The sequence below is a fragment of the Polyodon spathula genome, chromosome 17 (genome assembly GCF_017654505.1).
Source record: "Polyodon spathula isolate WHYD16114869_AA chromosome 17, ASM1765450v1, whole genome shotgun sequence".
In the NCBI taxonomy this organism is placed as follows: domain Eukaryota; kingdom Metazoa; phylum Chordata; class Actinopteri; order Acipenseriformes; family Polyodontidae; genus Polyodon; species Polyodon spathula.
Window position 1 is genome coordinate 27,896,861 of NC_054550.1, and position 19,304 is coordinate 27,916,164.

Here is a 19,304-nt window from a genome sequence, read left to right on the forward strand (position 1 = left end):
GCTGGGAAGTTAAAATGGCAAAATGAGATCAATTTTTTATTTATTTTTTTATTTTATTTTTTTTTTTTTTTTTTTTAAACGTGAGGAAAAAAAAAAAAAAAAAAAACACCTACTCTAATACAAAACTTTTAGATATGGCTGTAGACCAATCTTACACCTGAGCAATTATGTACACTTCTACAATTATTTCTAAATGTATCTAGTGTCATTAATAATCCAAAAAAGCATGAAATGCATACTACTTACAAGTAGTAATCTTAAATTAAGATTTTAATTTTGAGATTAATAGCCTTCACTAAAATCAACGGCAACAGAAGTTTCTTTTTACTACTGTCAAAAGTCCAGTAAACATTTAAAAAATCTTGCATTCAGAATGAACCAACTAATTCGTTTCCATCAAAAATGGTTTTGTGACCGGAGACAGCAGGACTCTTAACAGGACTGAATTTCATTCATTGCATAAGGAATGCCCTAAAAAGAATAGAGGACAGTCTCAAAACTAATGAATAAAAAGCTTGCTAAAGAGACTGTAGACAATCCTCATTGCACAAAATTGAACTATTTATGTGTAAAGAGAATGTTAGGATGTCTGAAGATGAAGACAATCACTAAAGGACACCAACTTGCCCACTTTTACACTTTCAAAACATTTAAATACTATATAAAAAACAATGAGTCTACTGTTAAAACTGAAAAGTGGAACTCTCCAGTAACATACAACCTACAATTCTTGTACCCAAAATACCAGCTATTATATACCCTAGAGCAAAACACACAAACTTAATCATTTAAAAAATGTAGCTGTTTAAATCTAATATCCTTGAAAATAAAGTTCTCCAAAAATATTTTTGCAACATTTGTTCAAATCAAATACCTTCAGAAATTGTGATTTATATGGTACAATATTCCACTATGGCAACATCAATTTGGGAATTCATTAAATGGCACAAGGTTTTGCTGTTTTAGAAATCATTCAATAATAGTCATATAAAAAGCTTGTAATAAATGCAGTTCCCAAAAGACACACTTTATAAAACAGTTATTATTGAAATCATCATTCAAGGTAAGCATCTGGATAGATGTGATTTAAAAAAAAAAAAAAATCTGTTACCTGATTCAAAGGTTGGCATCTTCAAGTCACCTTGATTTAATTCTGTGCCGTATTTTAATTTATGATACTTTGCCCTAGAAGTGGAAGAGAAATTCAATTTTTCAGAAGCAGCTAGAAACCACACACTGATTACATCCTATAAGAACATTGTGTGTTTTATATATATATATATATATATATATATATATATATATATATATATATATATATATATATATATATAATACTCAAATGTATTGTGTTAACAGTAAGCAAAGGGTAACATTTAACCATAAAGCTAAAGCAACTAGGGGAAAGCTTTTAATGGGTTATAAGTGACAAGAAGTTTTGTATCAGCTAACATTACACGAATGGCTTCAACAATTTCATTAAACATGACAGAACAGTAAAATGCACAGGGTCATTCCAAATCAAATCAAAATGTCTGAAAGGTCAGCTAGTTCTTCCAAAACTAACCTAAACATTTCAGTCAAAAATGTAAACTGCTGCTGACACGAACTAACTTTTTTTCTTTCAAACATTTAAATCACTGTCAAGTCATGACAATGTATCCTTCAATTTGTATTTAATCTAACAGGTATACTATTCCACATCCGAAACAAAACAATACTGAATGGCAGGCTTTTTTTTAGGGTCACTTGGCCGTCTTTTGACCTGAGGATAATGAGGTTTCAGGCTCTCAGGCTGACTTAGAAGACTTTATTAATGTTGTTCAAGGTCAGCAACAGGTCTAGTTTTTGGTCGAAACAATGTGAAATTCCAATTTTCAATATCTACCTCTATAGCCTATTGATCTTATCAATACTCACACCTGTAAATACAACAATTAAAGTCGACCGTGAAACTTCAAGGGGCTGTATCCCAAGGGGTAGAAAGGTAAAAGTGTTTGATGCAACATTTCCTCATTAAATCTGTCACTAACTTTCTGAATTGTGGCTACTAACTGCATTTGTGAACATTTGTGCAAATAAATTATATGACACTTAAAATGGATTATAAAGCTATATACAAACATATCTCAAACTAATTTATAAGTGCCACTTACCTTTCTTGTTTTAATGCATATTCTAACATTTTTATTCTTCTTACTAGATCATTCTTTAAATTTTCTTGACCCTTTCTTTCTCCTTGTAGAAATGCTATCCGAGCCTAAAAAAAATTTAAAAAAAAGAGAATAATGTATTTATCACCACCTCAAAACACATTTATCCGAAATATCTTCAAAACATTCTTTTTTTTTTAAATCGATAATGTCCAAGCAAATTATTTTAACATTGGACAAGTAAGCTTTTCCATATTGAAGAAAATTTGTTTAAAAGCAAATAATTATTCTCTGAGCCATTCCAAAAGTCAGAGATGGAAATAAGACTCCTACTGCATAGAAGTTTCTCCCATTCCAGGTTTTACTACGAGCTTGATTATCCACAGTGTACAGGTAACAAGCTGAGGTGCATCTTATTACACTCATTGTAAAACCAGGAATGGATCAAACGAAAATGGGGGTTTTATTTCCATCCCTGAAACATGTAAACATCGTTTACAGTAGAACTTGACAATGATATGCAAACTTTAAGTACTGAATGAACTTAAAAGCTATTGTACAAATTGAAGGTAGAGGTTCTATATTTATATTTACACCTATGTTAAGACATAATTGGGGTAAACTTGACCTCCTATTTTCTATTGCAGTAGGAATGAGTAGCAAAATGAACAGAAAGTGGGGCTGACCTTGTCCCAGTTGTACTTCACTTTAATCAATTTTTAATTCTTGTCACATAGCCACCGTTACCTAGAGAGTCTAACAAATATAATGCCTAAGAGATCAGAAAGTACAACAGAGTCTTAATCCACTGCACTTACAAGATGTGAAAGACATAGTTAACCTTGTTATAGGAATAGCAAACAACACAAAAGTCAATACTATTGTTAGATAGTTTAGAATCCCTGTTTACAGTTCACCAACACCATGTGCAATATATTGCAATATGATCTATGTTACTAAAAAGCAACCACAAATAACTAAGGCTATTTTTACTACTAGGAGTAACCAATGCCAAGTTCCCTAAGACAACCATTTTGTTTACCAAGTAAACTAACATTCAATTATATTTACATTTACAATTATATACCTTTGAGTACAGCAACAACAAAACATAAAACAAACAAAAAAAGATAATCACCCTGGCCATTCCTGGATTAAAAAAACAAAAAACCTAAGATATTATGCACTATTTGAAACTTGTACAGTAAGTCTGCAAGCCCCAAAAACATGGAGCAAACACTTTCACTTTTGGATTCATTTCAATTTCCTTGGAAATAGTTCCATAAACCTAAAATAGCACTGAATAGAGCTGGTTGCATACTGTAGGATTCAATCCCCGATTTCGAATCTGATTCCTAGAGTGTACAATGTTGCGTCTATGCCTAGTACACTAGAGTAATTGTATGGAAACTGCTTCAGTGACGGCAAGAAATCGTTGGTCATTTGTTGTCTCTTAACTAAAGCCAGTTGATACTAATCATCCCTTTTGTTTTATTTTGAAAGTTTCAGACTAAGTGTGAGTCCAACTACTGTTCCCTCCGCCACAAGATCTTGAGTCCTTACTAAAAGCCCTGCTTACACTCTGTAACAGGAACAGGCAGCGTGCGCAGCAGGGCAGCTTCCAGCATACGTGTCCTGTGATTCAGGTTCACATGGACAGTGTTATAAAGACAGTTCAAATTGATCATAACGCTTTACCCAGGTTTAATCCCATTTGTCAGGCTGCAACCGATGCTATCTTTGCATGTGTTTGTTTTGAAAATTATGAGAATACTTTGGCTGTAGATCAGGTGCACAGGACTGATGCTGCATTATGCTCTTCCTCTATTGGCTGTACAAACTTTTAGAATTACATACAGGATGTGAGAAGTTTATGGCCTCAGCAACCTTGGAACAGAGTAGAGTACAACCTGCTTTGATCCACTTTTGTAAACAAAACAAAACTGAACGTATGTATGTGCTCAGCAGAATAAGGGGAGGGCATTTTACTTTTGCTTTCACAGTATTATGTATTAAACTTTTTTTTTTTTTAAATAAATAAATTCAAGTTAAAAAACAAGTGTAACATGTTTACAAATGTGCTGAATAGGACTGCACACAGACAGGCCATGTGTTAATTTTAACTTAGATGCATACATTTGAGGAGGTGTTATTGACAAACAAGTGGATTCACCTTAAATTAAAAAGATTGCCACATGGAGCTGTCAACATATCTGTACAAATTATTGCAGACACTAATCTATTTAACTCGGTTAAGGATCCAACAAGTTAATGTGTGAAATGTTTGCAATACACATTCAAATGCCATGTCATGTGAATAGGCTACTGTATGGATGACTGGCTGACAACTCTGACTGACAACTGTTATAACTGGAAAGATGGGTGTCAAGAGTGTTGATTCCAGTGAGATAAAATCAGGGCCAAAGGGAAATGTACCGTGCAATTCATTTGCAATAGATTTCTCTCTGTCATTATTAGCCTGTGTATTCGTTGTACTGTATATATCTGCGTTTCCTTTCATGTGATGGCGACAAGTTTTATCTACATGTTCAAAGTTCAAACCCTTTTCCTACCCGACATGATGGGACCAAATGCAAATACATGGGGGCACTGTGCACCAGATGCATGATCCCTTCAGGTGGGAAGCAGAGTACAAACAACAACTGTAAAGTTAATAGTTTGCTCAAAAATCCTAATCACATTGCAAAACGAAAGGATATGGTGGACCATTGAGGGTATTTTTTGCTCCAAGACTCTTTTTTTGTAATTAATGATAATTTTTTTTGTGCCGTCTTCCATAAACGAAAGTAAAAGCCATGACAATTCCAACGTACAGAACATTAATCTTTTCAGCTGCTTAATTACACTGCATAAAAACCTACAACCAATCCACACTCTACTGTAGGTTCAATTTCTGCTTTTCCTTCAGGAGGGAAATGCAGCCTGTTTAAGAAAAGAATCTGCAAAAAGCCAAATGCATATTTTTCAAAAATAAGAATTATTTAGCTTTTAAAAGTTATTCACAATAACAATTTTGGAATCTCACCTCCTGCCTTAGTAAAATGGACTGAAATTACATGTCTCAGTGACCCACAGAAAAATGGAAGTCCTGACTTGCTCACTATATTGCAGTTGTAAAAAGTTTTGAAAATATTTTCTTCTGATGTAAAGAAGTACAAATTCTAATTGAGACGTGTTATGCGGTTTCTTTGGAAGTTGCCCAATCCAGGTGTGTACTGTCCCTGTAGCTTTGTGTCTCTGGCAAACTTTGTTTCTCAACGCTTCTGCATTAAGTAACCACCACATATAAATATTACCGCTTGCAAAACAACAACTAGACTTAATATCGTCTTTTTTTTTCAAAACTGTTTACTTACTGCATTGTACTGAGCTATAATGCTCAAAGGTAGTGGCCTAGAATCACGTACGAGAGAATAAAGTCTTGCGGTACTTAAAATATCCAGCACTACTTTTATTTATTTTAACCAGAACTACAGAGAATGCGGCACATAGCGCTTTCATCACAGACACCCACTTCCTTAGCGACTCTTGTAGCATTTACAGGCATTCTAAACTAGGTGAAAAACTACAGTACCTTGGGGTGTCCAAATATCTCTGTCGGATTTTCCCGCACTGAAAGTTGCAGATATGTGGGAGCAACATGGGAAACATGGGCTGAAATTCAAGCCCTGTGACTTTAATGTTTAAACATAGTATCCTTCAGTTAGATGTTTCCAGGCAGCCTACTCCGCTATGGTGTTTAAAGCTTATTATGCACAACATTGTAAAACTACCGCCAAGGTTAATCCTAAAACAATCTTGACAGAATAAATAAAGACCACCTTGGTAGCAAGTAATTAGGGAGCACATTTCTAAAAATGCCAACACAATTTTGGACCATACAAAAAAAAAAAAAAAAAGATGTTACCCTTTTACACCCTTTTCAAAACAGAAAGCGCTAACTCAGTAGTCTAGTATTCATCACTAATGTAATCAGAGAATAAATGTCACTACAAAATGGTTTTTTTTACTGCTTTAAAAAAAAAAAAGAAAACGTACCCAGAAATCAATAAGACCTGGGAACATGAGAGTAAATGATCCAATCACAACATGACTCTCCCACAAATTATCTGTGAGCACTTACTGTTGGAATGTGAGGCTAACCACCCACCCACTCAGTATTACTCATCTATACAAGAGCATGCTTTCAAGACTGTTCTTATTTAAAAAGAAATTGGTTTTCTATCAACATCACCTACCGAAAACAATTTCAAATAAGGATAGGGCTATGGATTTAAAAAAAAAAAACAATCTAGAAACTAATAACAAAACATGAGACAGTTGCTCTTTGCCCCCTATTTAACGTTTTTTTGTCACCAAAAAGTAAACAGTCCAGATTAGGATGTGCACGCAACCAAAGCTGTCAAATAGCAATCACTACCAACTAAAGTCACTGTGTATGGCATTGACTGCAAATAACACATGATTCTAGTTATTTAAGACCCAAGCCTGGAAATCTGATGATTTGTTGAGAGTAATCAGTGATCCCTGTTCCTATTTGAGTACAGGAAGTATTGTACAGCCTGGCCCAGAACGATTTCCAACAGGAAACCACAGCAAACCAGCTTTAAGGAAAGGCACACACATCCCCTCCAATCTGCTTGATGCAAGTGTGTTGGGGGAGAGGGAAAGGGTTACATACAAAATATGTATCCCCCAAGAAATACCCTAATTCAAATGTACACTAATAAGCTAAATATGTTGTACTGCAATTACAAGGACTGCTCCCTCTTGAACAAATAGATTTTCACAGCAGGGACACCCCACCTGTTCTGTGGTGGTTTCTATTCCAGCAATCTTCTCAACAAGTTCAGTCTGTCTGTTTGTGGGGGTGGAAGCATAACTTTTCAAAGTCCCAGATGCACAACATGATTCAGAAACACGGTTTTCCTAAGTAGCCCAAGTATGTGGACATTGGCATGTTAAAAAGCCCCTACTGCAAAAAACAGCATCAGGACAAAATAACATTTGTTTTTTTTGGTGCACAGGATTATGAAATGCTCTTTAACAAATTCCAGTCACCTATAATCCTGATCATATTTTCAAACTGATACCCCAATTACCTAAGCGACAGTAGCATTGCAGTTAAATTGCGGTCTCCCACACATAGCAAAACAAAACATGCCATTAGAACCTGTTCCTCATAACATCTATAAAAAATAGTTAATGATTTCAGTAGTAGTCTACACTGTTATTCTACCACCCTCTGGGAATGCATAACTCTGCCAGGGGATATATCAGAAGTACACACATATGTCTCAATGACAGTTTTACATATAGAGAACAGCTTGCCCAATTGTGATAAAACTTGCTAAGGGGCATTTTTTTGCACAAATCACTAGTGTATCGGAATTTGTTTTCCACTCTTCCTTCAGTTGCACCCCTGGTTTTACATATCTATAGAAGTGTTTATCCAATTGTGACTGTCCGTAATCTGTATGCATGTCAAACTTCTATTGGTGGATATGTTGGATATATCCTTTATCATGATACACACATCTATAACTTTATATTAACACCTGTGGTGGCCGATGAACGTCAGACAGGCTTGTTACACTGATTATTATACATTTTTCATTTGTCCTTATTATAGATATTGTCTTGTATCCTACTGCAACTTCCCATGGTCCTGAATTTCCTCATTCCAGAAAGTCATGTGATCTTTGAACTTTGATGGCTCCACCTGCTCTGCAGTTTATATGTTTTCTCCAAATGAATAACTCATTAGACTTGAATAGAAACCTCAAAAGAAAACTACAACGTGAATTGGTCATTGTTTAGGAACATTACTAGGATTTGTTCTAAAATCAGATTCCTAGACGTATTAACAGATCTTGAAAATTTCATAAACATGTGCTAATGTTCAGTACAGATTTAAAAAGTTACTTTCAAAGAATGCAACTCATTCAGAAGTAAACTACAAGTTTCTACACGAATTGGATTTATTCATGCCAGAATTATTCCTTCCCACTTATGTTAATTTTGCCCAGAACATGCTCTGGCACAGAAATATTTTTCCAGTGTATGCTTTTGTTATGACATTTTATGAAGATTACAGAAGACAGGCAGCCGTGCAAGGTTAACATCAAGCTTTGTGAACTCAGGTGTCCCAAAGCATCATTCATTACCAGGAAGACCTCCTGAAACAGAAACATCTTCTTAACTGGTATACAGATAAAGCTTGTTAACACATTAACTTTGTAGCCTCACATCCAACCTTGCTGACCTCTACATTCCAGAGATGATATGGAATGCTTGGACCACCACAGATTTTTGCATTGCATAACATCTACATTCAACACCGACTTTCTGTTCTTTAAATTATGAAGCCAGTTACAGTGTGCTGCCTAAACGGTTACCTCAAACAATTTGTTACAGCTCTATTAAAATATAAAAATAAAAAATTATTTCATTAGACATTGCATATTTCTGACTTCAAACGTCGGAAGAGGCCTTTTCTATCTTGCTTGTCAAAAACTTAAAACTTTACATTTTAAAAAAAGGTGTTCGCGATTATCAAACCTTTTTCACTTGCCAAAACCTGATTTAAACTTAGTATACAATCAGAGTATAAACCTCAGAACCACATACCACTCTTTTAATTACTCTATTGGACACAAACAGTAAACAGAATTAAACATGTGTCTTTTTGTTTTAGTAATATAATGTTGATGCTACACAGATGCTTTGAATCAATTAAGCCTCCTAGAAACTGCTACCTTTAATTTAACTCGGAAGATTAATCAGTTAGCAACAGTTTGGTTGATCACAGCTAACTTGGATTAGCCTATATTTAAATAGATAGAATTCTACAATTTTTTTCTTCTACTTTTCAAACACATCAGTTAATGGAGATGAGAGTAAGAGCATGGCTGCTCAGTGCAAAACTAGGGCAGGCCTTCAAGAACATCTTCAGGTTCAATTAGTACAGATTAGGCCCAGTTTGCTGATAGCTTCTCCCACAACCAGCAAAATGTATTGTATATGTCCAATATAGGCTGTGCAATAAAAAATAAACGATAAATTGGATGAGCAAAATTCAAATCAGCTTAAATATAAGTAAACTGGTTTGTTTTAAGTAACTCGCAACACTACCAGTATACCTTTTAAATCCAGAATGTGATACCAGTGAACGAAGATAAATAAAAATGTATTTTCCCATTTGTCCTTGGCACTTGACAGTCATCAATCGTCATTAAAAGAAGCATGAATTGACCAATAGGGTATCAAAAGATCAAATTGTGGAAAACTGTATTACCCAAAGCTCAACATATTGAAAAAAAATAGCTTGAAAAAAGAAATTTGAAACAGCATAAACTTTTACTACCGATTAAGAAAATGTAGCCTGTCAATCCAAATCAAAAGAACCTTGCAACCAGGCACACACACCAAGATCACACACTAGAACTGAGTTTGCAGGTAGCTGAGCTGCCAAGTCCCATTATAAACAGAAGTTGTGCCAATGATAATCAACTCTCTTTGGAAGTAAACTGTGTTCCAGAGTAGAGTGTAACACCAAGCTGCATTTTCTTGCATTGGAATGCAGCTTGTGGGAGATACACTATTAGTCATCCATTCTTGACACATTTTCTAGGCACCTGTCACTCTCTGTCTCAAAGCCACAGTATTGGCTCCAGTCTCCCCACTAAGCTGTTACAGTTGGCTCAGTAACAAACCAGATCCCATTGACTTACTCCACCATCTTAAAAATAGATGGGCCTCATCTAATGTCACCAACAGTGTTAACCCCAAAAAAATGTAAGAGATCAAACAGGCCTTAATTAAACTAATGGCAAACATCCTATCTACAAGCGTGTCATCAACTAAGGTACCACCCAAGTGTGTTTATATTTATTTTATATATATATAAGCTTAATTACATTTTTCAAATTGCATACAGTAGCGCTACAAATCAAGTTCAAATACTCATTTAACAATGACAATGGGATGGTAAGTTTCCCGTCTCTCGAGCAGTGGTGTTGTTGTCACACTTGAAACAACACGCTTTGCTTCTGTCGTAGTCACTAAACGTAAAAGAGTACTGATACCGATATATATATATATATTATATATTATATATATTATAATATTATATATATATATATATTATCTATAGATAGATAGATAGATAGATATCTGATGCTACGTCACTACGATGCTGGACAGTTTTGCCTTTGCTGTCAGTGTCACAAACTGTATCTGTTGTACCAGTTTGATTTCTGGAAACGGCTGTCGATGCAACGTACTGAATCCTATTTCAAACTACTGTCGGGTCCACTGAAAACATAAAGGGTTACAGACACTGATAACATGAAGGGTTACAGAGTACGCGTAATTTCTATTCAGATCGGCTGGACAACAACAACACAGACAGCGCCACAGGCAGACGCCATATTGGCAAAACCAAAATGGCTGCTTGTAGGCGAGCTCAGCAATTGTAACAGTTACAACATCACTCGGTTTTTTCTGCTTTTCCTGATTTATACCGAAAAAAAATTATATCCTGACAGTCCAGACTTCGCACGGAAACGACAAGGAGGTAAACGCCATCCATTCCACTCTGTAATCAGTCTGTACCGTTTCGATATTTTCGGATTCCCCTGTGCTACTTTACTAGTCTGCGTCGGACTCAAGCTGCTACGATTTTACTACATTTGTCGGTTGGATGCCGGTACCTGCAGCTCGGCCCTCTCGACCTCCCAATGCGCCCTCTCCATCTCGAATCGGGCCCATTCGTGCTGGATGTAGTGCAGGATCCCCGGGATGGTGTACTGCTGAGGACGAGGCATCTCGTCCTGTTGTTGCTGCCCCATCCCGGCACCCCCTCCTGCTCCAGGCTGTGGATTAACGTTATTATTATTATTCCCCTGCTGTTGCAGCTGCTGCCTTGGAGCGGCTATTCCGCCTCCTCCGGGGTGGTCATCCATTTAAAAAAAAAATGCTACAGTCTGTTCTTGTACAGGTCCTTTTTTAATACAAATGTCGCGGTGTACAGTTTGTAAACGCCCTCCCCGTGGTGCCGCGGGAGGTCTGTTGTTATGTGGTGTTTGGAGTTCGTGTCAGAGCAGCGCCGGGCCGCTAGCCGCCATTCCCTGGTTGTGAGTGTGTGAGTCAGGCAGGCTGCTGTCTCCTCACTGCGGGGGTGAGGGAGAATGGGCACGCACTGCATGATGGGACACGCACGCCAAGGCCTCTTTTTTTAAACCCATATACAGTACTGTCAAACACTGGGCATGCGTAATCATTACATGTCGGCAAAAATTAAGGAGTGGTTTGGCTGGTGTTACACACTTCATAAAGATGTGGGTAAGCTAAGGTGTTGTACCTGCTACACATTTTGTAGTGTTTCTGAATGCCGAAAATATGGGCGTATTTTAATAGTGTTTTGATCGCAGCATTGCTTAGTAATAATTCATTTAGATTTATTGCAGTTTTCCGAAAGGAAATCGGATATACTGGATTTTAAGTGATAATCAGCATGTGGCATTGTGCGTCTAAACCATGATAAAAGACTGAAGTGATCTCCAGTGAAAATATTTGATTACCTGTTGTTATGTAAAAGTAGATATTTAAGTGATATAGGTCATGAGTTCAGCAAAACAAATAATTATATTGAACAAACAGCTGGGAATTAATGAAAGTCGTGAAAAGTGATGTTCTGGGCCTGCTGTCTGTAGTTGCACTAGGATATTAATTAACAAACAGGTTTTCATATAAATAATTACATTTTGCTTTTAATCATGCAACTTCCTTCCACACATAATGGAGAGTACACTGAAGCAAAATTACACTTTGATGCCAGTCCTACTTCACAGGCCTACTGCCACTTGCAAGTTATGCCTGCTGACAGCATGAGCAATTTGGCCAGTTTACAAAACATAGAAACACACGAAATCCAATAAAACACAGCTTCTATGATACAAGCTGGAAATAAAACATACATGTATAGGAATAGGATGACCAAATTTTCAAAGTTAATTTTAGTGCACTTCCAGGTGTATAATGTATGTCTAATTCGTTTTACTTGAGACATTGTGTTATATATGTATTGCTACTGTTTTACTGAGTTTAATAATAGTAATAATAATAATAATAATAATACATTTGATAATTAATTCTGTAGCTTGTCATTAAAAATAAATTTATGTTTTGACATTTTTTCTTGGGCTAAATATCTCCTGAACTGAACAGCTACACAATTCCTGTACAACACATAATTGTAGATTTATATTGAGCATAAACGAAATGAAAACGCATGGATCACTGAGGAATAAGCATGTATCTCTGTCTGTGTTAATCACTTTATAAAAATAATGTTCTTGATTACACTAGTACCTTTTTTTAAATCTAAGTTATATAGGAAGTGGTTGTTTACAGTATTTTGACAAAAGGTAGTGGCTGAAAAACGAGATTTGTTTAAGACTTTATAAAAAACGTTAGGACACTGGAAACTTTGATGGAAAAAGCAGGACTTCTGCTCTCCCTAGGTAGGAACCATTTCGAGGTTAGGTTTGTAGGTCAGTAGATTACTGCAGCTAGCTGTAGATTACTGCAAGTCACATAGCTGTAAATCAGGTTATGAGAAATGACATTGGCTTTGTCTAAATCTGGGTTAATCATTTATCTATTACTTTGGGTTGTTTGTTAACTGTGGTATTCAGTATTTACTTAGTTTTACTGTTTCAGCATTTTACTGTCGTTTTTATAATGTTTGGGAGCACACAAGTTTGTGTATGTGTGTGGTTCATAACATTACAGGAACACGCAGACAAACCATCAATTTTGTCTAAATGGGCTTCACAAGACTGATTGTTCTGTCTTGACATGCTGTATTATATAAAAGCTGCATATTAGGGAAGATGATGAAGACAGCAGAGCTGACAGACTGAAAGAAGGCTGCTACAAGCAGGCCAACTTTGGCAAATTACTCCATGGGCCATTCTGGTGATCAGACGTGAGCAAAGTCAGAGTTGATAATAATTGAGGTAGACATATATCCCTCCAGAACAATTTAATGCTTTCTGAGGTTGTCAGGTCAAATCCAGGCCATTTTGGCTCAGCATTGTTGCCTAGACGCTCTTGTTTATTGTAGAGTTGTTGCCGGTATTGAACACTGTATTGCAATACAGTTCAGTTGATTAGTTGATGAACAATAGCAGGGATTAAGCAATTGATCCAATGTGCAGCAAAATAGCACAAGGTGCCTGTGGTATCCCAGTACCTAAAACACAGGAACTTAATTTCTATACAGTAGTCTGGTGCTAGGATAAATTACCTGCACGAGTTAAAGTGAAACTAATAAAGACATTCATGCTTCTGTTACACTAGCACACATTCTGTGCAATTACGCATTCATTAATACTGCACTAAAAAGTGACTGTAAAATTATTTCAGGAGTGTGGGATGCAGAATTACCCCAGGGACCATCGTGTTAGAAAAAAGGAGATAGATGTGTGTAACAAGACAGATAATAGGCGTTGAAAGTAACTTGGTGAGTGTTAGGCATATATTAACCACGAGGGCCACAAGCCACAGGAATTACTGTCTAAGCACAGCTTCTGGGTGAACATATCCTGCTGTTAACCTTCTTCATGTCTTTTCATTCTCTGTCAGTGGCTTACAGCACTTGATTTGCATTCTAATTAATGCAGTTCTATTTAGTATTGCTATTTGGAATGTAGTTCATATACAGTATTAATGTGTTGGCACGGTTACCTGTATCACAGGTTGATTTGAGGTAACATTAAAAGCAGCAGAATGGTACATTTTCACAAGGACGTAACCCCTCTTAATGGTGTCATTTAAATCACACTGTATTGACCTGATACACATCTGAGGCAGAAAGTGGAATAAGTTTACTCAAGTGAAGTAAACACTGCTTCCTGTTACTAGTCTCACTACTACATTTGAAAATCTTGTGAAGAGGATATACCATGGAAGATTTGTTTCTGTTGTACAGTAATCCTGCATTTTGATAGATCCCTTTCTTTTCTTCTTGTTTGCACATATTCTGAGAGTTCACTGAAGTTGTACAATTTAATTACAGGTCCCGCTGTTTAGAATCAAAGAAAACCACTGAGTGAAAATGATCAAGTTTTTTTTGATGGTGAACAAGCAAGGTCAGACCAGGCTGTCTAAATATTTTGAACATGTGGAGATTCATAAACGGACTTCTTTAGAAGCAGATGTAATTAAAAAATGCCTCTCCCGGACAAAGGACGAGGTAGGCAACTCTGTGATTCTGAATCAACTTCAGCATTATTTTAATGTTTGAGATGTTTGCGTGGTTTATTTACTTTTGTTGTAAAACAAAATATCAAATGGCGTGTTAAGATTTATAAAAGCACAGGGTCATATATCAGCTGGCCAGTTTTCACTGCAGCTATGTGTAAAACAGTGTGCTGTTAATCTTAATTGATTTTTTCTGTTTATCTTTTTGCCTTTTGAGCTTGCTTAGATAATATATCTAGTTACCCATACAACATCACAAAATGTGACAACATGACCCTTGAACTCCACCTCCTCTTTACTATAGAGCAAGTGGGCCCAACAGTGCAGCTCACAACATGCATCTTGGGGGAGCTTGCAGTTAACTGCTTTTTTTTCAAGTGAAAGGCCGGTTTATCGAAGTGGAAATGTCATTTGTTGGATATTTCGAGCCACTTTGTTTATGTCAATTCATATAGTGTAAAATAGCTGCATCCCACACAACGACCAGCAAGGAAGAGAAAACACTGAGGCAAAAAACACCTTGAATAACAGGTGGAAATGTAACTGCTGGAAATGCTGGGGAAGCACAGAGGCCCAGAATGTAAGCATACTTTAACTGCTGTGCAAATTTTATCAAGCAGGTACTCTCAAATGGCTGGGGGACTTTGTGAGAGCATATGGGTCATTGCATATCAAGTGGTACATTTTTAGTTCATATTTAATTATTATGAAGCACCATTACAAGGCCTGTTTCATTGCTTTACCAGGAATGGTTCTAGTTTAATTTTGTTAAAATAACTCAAAATACAGAATTGTTTTAGCGCTGCACAAACCAGATCAGTTTTTATACTCAACCTTTGATTCAAGTCACCAACTAGTCAGAAAACATCTATCACTATAAAGCCATTTGTCATGTGTTGTAATACAGCTGCTAATCCATGCCTTTTTTCCCAGTGTTCGTTCGTTGAGTATAAAGATTTCAAGCTGGTCTATCGACAGTATGCTGCACTTTTTATTGTGATTGGGGTGGACGAAGCAGAGGTGAGCAGTTTTGTTTTAACTAATACATCAAAACTTAAATGTAAGCTAATTGTCATCATTTTTTTTTTTGCTACTTTATAAAGTAAGCAAGGTAATGGGTGGTTAATTTATAATTGTGTCTATATGTATGTGTACATCTGGGTGGCAGAGTCACAAGAGTCATAACCCTGCTGAGAACAGGAATTAGCATCTGCAGTGCCAAGACACAATAGAAACATCACTTCAGCCCTGGACATACACAGAAATAGATACTTGCTCAAGGGGACAGGAACACAGCAAATGATTGTTAACTTTGCACCAGCGATGTTACTGTATATGCCAGCTGATGAAAGGCAAAGGAAGCATGATGCATTATGAAGCTTCTATATAAAGTACAACTGGGTGCTTTCCTCAAAATGTGCTGGCACCCAGCTGCAATAATATTTGTAGTATACAAGCCAGTTCGGCTTTAAGGCTAATATTTGATATTTTAAAGACTGGCATCTCCAGCCATATTTCTGCAGTGCTGACATGAATTCGCTCACTTCATCCAAGCTTGTGATGTGAACATGTTCAAACTAAACAACAGCAGTCTGCCAAACCTTTGGGCAGATGCAGGGAATCAATACGAATGGACTTCTGCACAGTACGGCTCCTTGCTGCCAGCTTTACCATGTATGACCATGCCAAGGAGCCCCTGTTGTGAAGCACGATGAACCTTCATATTCACAAAGCATTTACCAGTGTGATAAGTTTGCACCATTCTTTTGTTTCTCAAAAAACAAACTCAATTGCAACTGAACTGGCAAGAAACCACGAACACGCTATTTATTGGAAGCGTTTTAACATCACTGGTTTCTTTGCTTTTTAGAAATAATACTGGTGTTAAATTAGCAAGATGGTAAATCATTTGTGAATATGGTTCTCTATTAAGTGTTCCTGTTAGGGTATTTTTATTTACATTTTTTGAATGACCCTCTGTCATTGATGTAGGCAAGAAAAAGAGTAGGGCCAAGATTGCAATTAAGATATTCCAGTAAAGCAGGCATCCTGTTTTTCAATCAGCCTAGTGTGCCAGACCCTGTGTAAGGAGCTGTCATTTTGCTATTAAGAGATGGATTCCAATTGGCAAGCAAATAACAGGTTGCAAATCAGATGATGCATCGTTGTTCATTAAGCAGCCCTGTAAATGGGTACTTACTGGGTTATAATCTAGTAATAGCATTGTTGAATCTGCATAGCTGCAATGTGCAGTGACATTGACCTTACACCGAATAATGCTGACATATTACAGTCATGTCAAACACTCAGAAGTTGGCTTTATATTTGACACACAACTGTATTCAAACAGTCTTTGGTTATGAGTTTTGTTCAATAAAAATTAACTCTTTGGTGGCGTTACAGACAGTGGCATCAAATCTTTCTGAGTCATTTTCAGTTGGGTCATTCTCTATATTTTGTACTGTGTACCACAAAACAGTGGTTTTGATATATAAGTCCTAACAAGAAGTTTGTGTAAAAAATAACTTACTATTTTCTGTTTTCAGAATGAGCTGGCAGTGTTTGAACTGGTACATAATTTTGTGGAAGTTCTGGACAAGTATTTCAGCAGAGTGGTGAGTAAGGTTTGTTCTCATCTGTCTTGAAGTCACATTGGGGGAGTTTCTAACGTTACTCGAGACATTGTGCTCGAGACAAATGAAAATGGCCCTATACATTACAGTTGCAGTTTTCTGACGCAAACCTGATCCTCTCAAGCTGCTCAACCGAACATGCACGTGCATCGCCACTATTGTGTACCATTTTATAATAAATCCAAACAGCGGTTTGGTTTTTTACTTTGAAAACACAATAGCATTTGTGTAGGACAGTAAGACTGGGTAGGTACAGTAATTGTGTTGGTAAAACTATTCTTTCATATAATACAATTTACCTAAATATTTATCTGGGAGGCAATGACTAGACAACAGGTATCATGTTACCATTATTAAATAGAAAAGTACACAAGCCATCCATGCTGATAGTTCTGGTATGGGACTTAAACTTGAAAGTGGTAAGCATAATGCTTTCCTGGGTGATGGGCAGGGCTATTGCTGCCAGTATTGCGCCACCATGGGGGAGCCACATGTTGTTTTCACAGGTCTCTTCCATCTGTAGAATAGCACAAGATAAGCTGTTCCCATATTGCCACATTAATGCTCAATTACTCAAAGGCAGCAAATCCAGTATATCAATATAAGACTATTGTATTGTTTCATAACTAATTCGGTATTCGTGTTTTTCCCTTCACCTAGAGCGAGTTGGATGTATCCTTTTTCTATAAAACAAATGTTTGAAGCTGTTACTGTAACTTCTACTTCTGCCTGCACTCTGTGTTGCTGTCTGTCATTATATATAGAGAGAGAGATATATCCAGCTGCAGACAAATTGATAAGGCAGTAAGAAAGCACATTGAGGATTGGATGCTGCAATAATGGATGGGTGTCTGAGGTGACTGACATTTTGATGATAAAAAAAAGGGGGTAAAATAGAGAAAACCACAAGATAACTCCCAAAAAATGTAATTATATTATGAAACACTAGTCACTTAAAATGCAATAATGCTAAGTATGATCCAAGTGATAGACGTGTAGTGTATTACTCTGAAGATTCCAGACTTGTTTAATATAGGTGCAACGGATTTCAAAGTATGTGGTTAAAACTGTTGTTGGAGCTCATCCTCTCAAGATTTCGGCTCCCGAATTTACTACACTTTAGAAAGGCAGAACACCTTCTTCAGGGTACCGATTTAAGAAAGAAATTAAAACATTTATCAATGCAAGTCTTGCCTCAAATCCATAACCTTCCATTTCGAAGGCATATGCTAAGAAAATTGCCCCACAGTCTGCAATCCAGGAAGCACTTTTAAAGCAGAAATATGCACATAAAAATAACTTTAACTAGAATTGACAACAGCATAGATTTGTTACATGGCATTCTTTACTTAAAGCATAATCAAGAATAATGTTGTCAAATAAGTAATTTTGATGATTGACAGGATATTGGTTATTTGGATGGTTAGGAAGCATTCTAAAATCATATATAATCCTTTGTAAACATACTGCTCTATAGCATTTATTTTAGTTTGTGTTCCTTAACCTAAAGCCTCTCAGATAATGTTCAACCTGGACAAGGTGCACATTATTTTGGATGAGATGATTTTAAATGGCTGCATTGTGGAGACAAATAAAAGCAGGATACTGGCCCCTCTGCTGGTCCTTGATAAAATGGCAGAAAGCTGAGCTAGACATTCTTTACTGAAGATTTTTTTTTTAAGTTTTAAAAAATGTGATCATGAAAAAGTGATCCTTCGGAGATTGTTTTCATAGCATCTTTTCAGAATATTTGTCAACACTGAAGGAGACACAAGAACCTAAAGAAGAACAGAGCCTACTCGATGCACGTAGATAACAAAACTTATGCATATCAAGACAACTATTGAAAAATATCACTTTTGCCTTATGAATAAAGTGTTACGTACTTGTGGTAGAAAATCAGTTTGTATTTGTGCACATGAGCTTATCAGGTTTCAACTATCAAATGTTCATACAGTAAGATATTTATGAAAGTTTGCTATTTAAAAAGTAAAACAAACAAAAAAAAACAGCTGGTAACAATTAAGGAAAATGTCAGTTCTGCACATGCCTACACCTAACCCATTGGATAACGGTTTCCCTGCCTTTGCCAAATGCATTTTCTGACACAACCACAAAGCTGTCTTGGTTAGTAAAATCACGCACCTAAAACACTAATGCAATGTGACAAATTTAAAATAATAAAAGCAACAGCACCTTTACTTTTGCAAACATTTTAATGATTATT

The 19,304-nt window shown here is 36.4% G+C and overlaps 2 protein-coding genes across 5 annotated transcripts in view; one reads left to right on the plus strand and one right to left on the minus strand.

Moving 5' to 3' along the window:
• The window catches only part of LOC121329621 (striatin-3-like), a 25,011-nt gene extending 13,668 nt beyond the window's left edge, over nt 1–11,343 (minus strand). The window contains exons 1-3 of one of the 2 annotated variants that reach the window (XM_041275302.1): nt 10,889–11,343; nt 2,157–2,260; nt 1,112–1,185 (exon numbers count right to left, since the gene is read on the minus strand). In XM_041275302.1, the coding sequence (XP_041131236.1) occupies nt 1,112–1,185; nt 2,157–2,260; nt 10,889–11,140 (430 nt within the window). In that variant the 5' untranslated portion in view covers nt 11,141–11,343. The remainder of the gene's footprint in view (nt 1–1,111; nt 1,186–2,156; nt 2,261–10,888) is intronic. The other variant, XM_041275303.1, reaches the window with a different exon arrangement.
• On the plus strand, nt 10,427–19,299 carry ap4s1 (adaptor related protein complex 4 subunit sigma 1). 3 transcript variants are annotated; one of them, XM_041275306.1, is made up of 6 exons: nt 10,427–10,752; nt 14,260–14,436; nt 15,378–15,464; nt 16,991–17,059; nt 17,738–17,749; nt 18,596–19,298. In XM_041275306.1, exons 2-6 carry the CDS (start codon nt 14,299–14,301, stop codon nt 18,722–18,724), a joined length of 435 nt encoding a protein of 144 aa, XP_041131240.1. In that variant the 5' UTR covers nt 10,427–10,752; nt 14,260–14,298; the 3' UTR covers nt 18,725–19,298. The 3 variants fall into 3 exon arrangements, with proteins under 3 accessions (XP_041131240.1, XP_041131242.1, XP_041131241.1); XM_041275308.1 differs by lacking the exon at nt 10,427–10,752 and adding an exon at nt 11,448–11,515 and having other exon boundaries at nt 18,596–19,299; XM_041275307.1 differs by lacking the exon at nt 10,427–10,752 and adding an exon at nt 11,449–11,519 and having other exon boundaries at nt 18,596–19,299.
• The last annotated feature ends 5 nt before the right edge of the window (nt 19,300–19,304 follow it).